Source organism: Morus notabilis, unplaced genomic scaffold, assembly GCF_000414095.1.
Source record: "Morus notabilis unplaced genomic scaffold, ASM41409v2 Scaffold398, whole genome shotgun sequence".
Classification (NCBI taxonomy): Eukaryota; Viridiplantae; Streptophyta; class Magnoliopsida; order Rosales; family Moraceae; genus Morus; species Morus notabilis.
In genome coordinates this window covers 71,309-78,706 of record NW_010364459.1, presented here as the reverse complement: position 1 = coordinate 78,706, position 7,398 = coordinate 71,309, and the positions used below count along the sequence as shown (strand labels likewise).

Sequence of the window (7,398 nt, the reverse complement as noted above, 5' to 3'; positions counted from 1 at the left end):
AGTCCATTACCGCCCTAGCAAGTGTAAGTTATATATATATATATATATATATATATATATATATTTATTGTATATGTATTGTCTTTTTTTTTCTCAACTTTTTTTTTTTTTTTAGTTTTGTTTTTTTTTGTGATTTTGTGGCTTTTTTTGTTGGGTTGTTTTTTTATGTGATTTTGTGGCTTGTAATGGTAGGGACTGTGTACTGGAGTTGTTATATTGCTTACAAGTGGAGGAAAGAGCTCGCGTTTGTTGGTGTTTAGTGAAGAGCTTTTCTTTATTTATCTTCTTCCGCCGATCATTTTCAATGCTGGGTAATCAAAATTTGGCTTTAGCGATTCTTATATGGTTAAGTGTTAACAAATGTGAAATTCATCAAATTGCCATATCATATGGTATTTCGACCTTAGTAATATTCGTTTCGGTTGAATAAAATTACCATCTTTACTTTTTAAAAAAGAAACAAAAATGATATTCATCAAAGAGGAAAAATATAAGAGCCCGTTTGGTGGGAGGATTCGTTCTCTGATTTGAATCATGGTTCATGATTCGCTATAATATTTTCTCTCATAAAAAATACACGTAAATAAAAAATGATTCTAATCTCATAGTTCTAATCCATGAACCAAACGGGCTCTAAGTGTTGTTTGGGACATCTCCCTCAGACTCGACCAGGTTAAAATAAAAATAAAAAAAAAGAAAAAAAAGAAAGGGAAACAGAGAAACAACAAAAGCCCAACCATGACATTGGTGACGTCAGCAATCGAATAATTTACCAAATTATTACTAATTGTTATTATTGAGTTTTGATAGCTCAATATGGTGCACATGTGCTTATTGCTGTTTAATTATGGTGTTGAAATATAGTTTCAGTGAAAGTAAAATGTTTTTGCTTTCTATTTGTAATTCATATGGAAACAAAAATCAACCAGGCTGTAGCTCTGAAAAAAGAAGTGTAATTATCTTGTCCTCACCTTGTGAACTTCAGAATTGTGCAATGAGTGTTAATACAATGGCATACGATCAAATCATAAAAGTTTGTATGAATGGGTTTTGCATACAATCTCAATAGTTAGCTTTTTTACTTTTTAACCTTTCAACGCGCATTCATTCACTCACACCCTTTCTTGTTTTATTTGTCATAAACCAACAAAACCTTTATGCACCTTTTTTTTGTTTTTGTTCTCTTCTTGTCTTCTCTTGGGACCACAATTTTTTTTTTTTTTTTTTTTTTTTTCATGCGAAATAGTACCATTCAAACTTTATGTTTCTGATTTGATACCTGGACCACTTCTGTTTTGATAGATTGTCTTTTCGACTTTACTAGGTTCCAGGTGAAGAAGAAGCAATTTTTTCGCAATTTCATAACTATCATGCTGTTTGGTGCTGTTGGTACTCTCATATCCTTTGGCATAATTTCCTTAGGTACACTCAAGAACTTAAGGATCTTCATTGTTTTAGTTTGTTTCTATACCAAGTAGTTTAGATATGAATAGCATCTTGAATGAGTGTTGGCATAATAAGTATAATAGGGAAGAGTTCATTTAAGCTCTAGCAAGTCATATGGATTATCTTTCTTTTTGGTCCATGAAGAATTCTAGAATGGAGTTTTGTGACCATAGTTGTTCAACGTACTCATGAATTCTTTTCTTATATTGATCTAGGTGCTATACACTTCTTTCAGAAAATGAATGTGGGCACCCTCAAGTTGGGAGATTATCTTGGTATGCTAATCTTTTATTTCTTATTATTTCTGGTTTTTGTTTAGTTCTGATGATTTTACTTCTTGTTTTAATCTCATCAGTCCCTTTGTTGCAGCAATCGGAGCAATATTTTCTGCAACAGACTCCGTTTGCACCTTGCAGGTATTTGAGGCCTTGTGCATTGCGCCTTCTTAATGGGTTTAAGAACAGAGATTTATTTCCTGCATATTGATTGCAGGTGCTTAATCAAGATGAGACACCATTGTTATACAGCTTGGTCTTTGGTGAAGGTGTTGTAAATGATGCCACTTCAGTGGTGCTTTTTAACGCAATCCAGAACTTCGATCTCTCTCATATCAATTCAGGCGTCGCTTTGGAGTTAATCGGAAACTTTTTGTATTTATTTGTTGCGAGTACATTGCTAGGAGTAGTAGTAAGGCTCCTTCTTTCTCCCTTTTTCTTTGTGCATGTTTGTATTTCTACCACGCCAGTTTGGGAACTACTTTTAGATCTGAAAGAAAAATTTTCGCCATTTTGATTCTTGCAGGCTGGACTACTCAGTGCATATATTATTAAAAAGCTCTACTTCGGCAGGTTTGTGAATTAGTTTCTCACTCTCATTACTGTCAAGAATAATGTGAGTGAGGGTACAATATAGTACCTGAAGTCTGTGATGGTTGCCAAATTTATCATACTTTATAGCCGCAATGAGTCACAACAGTTGTGAAATTAGTATTTGTCCAAAATTTCTCATCCATCTGATATATTGTACTTCATTTTGTTGGTGACTTGCTTTTGACCAGACACTCCACTGATCGCGAGGTTGCTCTTATGATACTCATGGCTTACCTATCATATATGCTAGCTGAAGTAAGTATATCAAGAAGTGTTGTAACAGAATCTCTTTTTTTGTCGCTGATGAAAAAGAATTATGAGATTTAACCGTAAATTTGATCTATTTTGCAGCTATTTTACTTAAGCGCCATACTCACTGTATTCTTTTGTGGAATTGTTATGTCTCATTATACATGGCATAATGTCACCGAAAGTTCAAGAGTGACAACCAAGTACGTTAACATTCAGAAACTTCTCATGAATAACTGGCATATATTCATGTTAGTTCTATTTTAATCTGGGAGATTTCTTTTTTTTTTTCTCTTTCTTTTTGCTTAATAGTTGGTAAAATGTTTTTCCAATGGCCATGCTACTAACATCTCAATTCTGTGTACCAACTACTGCAGACATGCTTTTGCCACTTTATCATTTGTCGCGGAGATTTTTATTTTTCTTTATGTTGGCATGGATGCATTGGATATTGAGAAGTGGAAAATTGTAAGCGGCAGGTATGATTTATGCACGGAATAAGCTATAGCTTCCATGAAACATCTATCTTGGAAGGAATGTTTCTCTTTTTCTCAATGTGGGGTTAAGTTTTCTTTTTCCTTACGTTTTTCCTCAGTCCCGGAACATCGATTGGTGTGAGCTCAATAATTTTGGGACTTGTTCTTGTTGGAAGAGCAGCCTTTGTTTTCCCCTTATCTTTCTTGTCCAACCTGACTAAAAACTCTCCATACGAGAAAGTCGACTTAAAGCAACAAGTATGAGATTCTTAACATTTGGCCCCTTGACCTTAAGGCATTAGAATCTTAAATCAATAGATGTCATGTGTCTCAATGAGTTCTCGTTTTGCAGATTACAATTTGGTGGGCGGGTCTTATGCGCGGTGCTGTTTCCGTCGCACTAGCCTATAATCAGGTAGAAGACTAAACATATATATTTTTTCTATTATTTGGCCATGCATTGGTGCAGCGAGGGTGTTCCAAGTTTATGCTAAAGAACAGATGGTTGAATAATGACAGGGGAAAATGCTTAATGACACTGCAACTTCTTTTTTTTCCTGTTTTTTTTTTTTTGAGAAATAGTACTTTTGAAAAAAACAAAGCCTATCTTTCACTTACCATCATTCAGACAAGACAAGAAGGAAAATGATCCTTCTTATTTCTGCAGTTTACTAGATTGGGGCATACGCATTTGCAAGGGAATGCAGTCATGATCACCAGTACCATCACAGTTGTTCTCTTCAGCACAGTGGTAAGTTGTACACTTAATCATCACTAACCTACTACAAATATCTGGTTCGTCAAGTTTATGTGCACATTGCACAAGTTGTTGAGTGATAAAAACCAAGTAAACTGCAGATCCCACCAAAGCGGTCTTGTCTTGGAAATTTTTAGCTTTTTTGGTTTCAATCATAAAGATACTATGATAGATTTAAGATAAAAGAAGAAGACTAATATCAATATTCATTAACCATTGTCTTGTCATTTAAAAAACCAAATAACAAAATAGGAAACTGAATCAGCTTGAAATATGGAAACTCTAGTAATGAGAAACCAATCCAATTTTTCAAAAAGTTATAAATTGCTATTTAAGCAAAATAAGAAACTAGACAAAAATAAAATAAAGAAGATTGACAATTGGATACTCCCTAATAAAAAAAAAAAAAAAAAAAAAACCCCTAATAAAAAGGAAACTTAATATTAAAATAATTAATATATGATCCCATCATGGTTGTGAAACTCGACTCCGATAAATTTAAACAAACAAATTATGAAGCAACCATCTAAAACATAGAAAATCTTCAATCGCAAAGGAGCTATAGAAGCTTGAGACTCGATTGTAGAAATATCCACGTTGTAGAGAAAATCTTGAAAACACTGGAAAGTTTTGATCACCATGGTAATTAAGGGCCTTTAGTTTGTTGATTTGAGGTTTTAATTTGAGTTGAGATATAATTTTATGTGAGAATTTTTTATTGTAGCAAAAAAATTAGATGCGACTGTTTCTGAGAGCTTTTTAATGTAGCTTATGAAGGGGCCAATCCTTTGCCATTCCAGATAAAGAAGAAAAGCCACCAGCGAGAGAAATAAAGAATAAAGAGAATCTAGAGAGAAAAACAAGAACTCGAGAGATAAACCACTAATATCAAGATTCATTAAACATTGTCTTTTTTTATAGGAAAACCAGATAACAAAATAGAAAACTAAATCAAAACATAGAAAATGGGAAACTAACTCTATTTATAAGAGAGTATAATTTCTTAATTAAGCAAAATGGGAAACTCGACCAAAATGAAATAAGGAATGTTGACAATTGAAATTACTCTGATAAAATGGAAACTAAATATTGACATACGATACCCCTTCCTCATAGTTCCTTGGATTCTCGAACTCTCTTTTATCAGATCATGTCTGAAATTGCTAATATGCCCTTCTTCCTTTGCAAGAAAAGGAAGAGGAATAAGTAGAGAAAACGTCTAAAAAAATGTCCCATATTGTCTCACTAACACCAACTAACTTCCTTGTTTTACTTATAAAAATAAAAATAAAAGTGGCTGAAAATTAGACAAGAACTGACCTTACCATTTTCCCATAATTTGTCTACGCAGGTGTTTGGATTGATGACAAAACCAATTGTGAGGATCTTTCTACCTTCCTCAAAACAAATCAACACGTTGTCCTCCGAACCCTCCACTCCGAAATCCCTCACGACGCCACTACTCGGTAACGGTCAGGAGGACACTGAGGCCAATGCTAGTTTCAACAATGTAACACGTCCAACCAGTCTGAGGATGCTTCTAAGCATCCCATCTCACACTGTCCACCACTATTGGCGAAAATTCGACGACGGATTCATGAGACCGGTCTTCGGCGGTCGGGGTTTTGTTCCCTTTGTTCCAGGCTCTCCCACTGAGTAAGGTGTACAACCGTTGACAACATGAAGAAACATCAAAGCCAAAGTTCTTTTTGAAAATTATTGAACGTTTTTGTTCATTGTGACAAGATAATCATATTTACAAAAGAAAGCACTAATTTAGGGAGTTATAGTGTGGCTTGAAATTGGGATTCAAGAGTTTTGGTTTGTGTATAGGAGAAGATGTTAATTATAATCTGGGGGTGGTGACGACGGTTTTATTCAACGGAGGCTGCTTTGTTTGGAGTGATGATTTTTTTTTTTTTTTTGGGTGTATACATAGGTTTGCGAGGAGTTTTGTGTCATTGACACTTTGACAGTTTTTTTTTATAGCTGTCTTAAGTTTTGTCTGATTGGTTTTGTAAAACGTTGATTGATGATATTCTAATATGAGAAATTGATTTCTTGAATGAAATCTAGTGACTTTTGATTTTCTCAATGCTTATTGATTGCATGTATGCAGCAATGACTGCTTTTGTAATGAAATTACAAAATACATGTCGTTTACAGTGAACGACAATGACATGTAGGTTTTAGACACAAACGACATGGGCATGTCAGAAAGTATCGGAGTCATGACATACCACGACGTTGAAAATGCAAACGACATTTTTTTTGTAAATAATTGACCCAGGACATGTTTATTCTCATTAACACAGAAAGGCAAGTTCTAAGCCTGAAATAAGCATATTGGATGGGGAAAAGAAATATATTGGGTTTTCTCCCTAACCAGCGGCAAAATATTATATGTCGTTTCAAAAATTTTGACGAAGTTTATACTCAAAACATGTCGTTTTCTAAATGTAAAAGGGCAACAAATATACAAAATAAGACGACACTTGTTTTGAGTCAAAAGAGGAAATGCTTGTCGCTATCTTGCATCAAAGGACAACAGTTTTTAAAGGTTAGAAGACATGTAGACTGTGTTTGTAATTGATTCTATTTTTATTTTTCACGTTTTTTGAGAAAAAAAATGAAAACGTTTTTAAAACGGCGTTTGGAGTAATAAAGACAAAAAAAGAAATGAAAACGATTTTTTAGTTTAGTGTAAAATGAGAGAGAAATAAAAAATGAGTTTTAGTCTTTTTTCATTTTTTGTGTTTTCGTTTTCTCCTCTCTCGAGCAGAGAGAGAGAAAGAGAGACATTAATGAGTTTTTTTACACTAAAAACAATTTCTTGATAAAACTACTAAATACATTTTTAAAAATAATTTATGTCTGAGATTGAAAACGTTTTTATTTTCACACAAAAAATAAAATCATTTTAGAACGAGTTCCAAACACGCCCGTAGTTTCTTAAACAATAGTAATTTTGTTTATCTATTTATTTATTGAGAAAAATATAGTAAAATTTAAGAATTTAGAAATGATTGTAGAATGTAAACCTTTTAAACAACAAGAAAATTGTAAGCTTTATAGATAAACGTCATGTTATTTGAGAAAAACAACAAAAATCTTATTCAACAAACGACATACCCTCTCATAAATAAGCCGCAAACGAGTAAGTCAAAATATTTCTAGTTTATATAAATCATTAAATAAAAATCGATAAAGAATAGGTAAGGATAGTTAAAAAAAATAGCACAACTTCTAATTTCAGCCAAAAAAAAGGTCTAATTTTCTCCCACGTCATGCCAATTATCCTTTCTTTTTTCTTTTTCTTTTTTTTTTACCCAAATCGACACGGCTTAAATCCCCTTATTGAAATTTTCACTATCACAACTTCATATAAAAATGTTTAATCATATCGTCCTATTAAAATACTGAACAGGATAACCTTTGTGAAGCTGAAGAGACGATAAATCTCAAGTACTATTGAAGTTTTTACCAAAGATCAAATAAAGAAAAGAATCAAGGTTAACTTCTCTTATGAATCGCTTGATTTTCCGAGCCACAAAAAGTTAAGGACGCGTTTAAAATTTATTTTAAAATAATTTTATTTTTT

General features: G+C 33.1%; 1 protein-coding gene across 1 annotated transcript; it reads left to right on the top strand.

Moving 5' to 3' along the window:
• Positions 1-1,349: 1,349 nt before the first annotated feature.
• Positions 1,350-5,741, top strand: LOC21391820 (sodium/hydrogen exchanger 2). The gene is made up of 12 exons (XM_024171194.1): positions 1,350-1,422; positions 1,662-1,721; positions 1,816-1,862; positions 1,939-2,133; positions 2,248-2,294; positions 2,504-2,570; positions 2,667-2,767; positions 2,942-3,043; positions 3,160-3,298; positions 3,393-3,455; positions 3,708-3,791; positions 5,149-5,741. Exons 1-12 carry the CDS (start codon positions 1,371-1,373, stop codon positions 5,455-5,457), a joined length of 1,266 nt encoding a protein of 421 aa, XP_024026962.1. The 5' UTR covers positions 1,350-1,370; the 3' UTR covers positions 5,458-5,741.
• Positions 5,742-7,398: the final 1,657 nt, after the last annotated feature.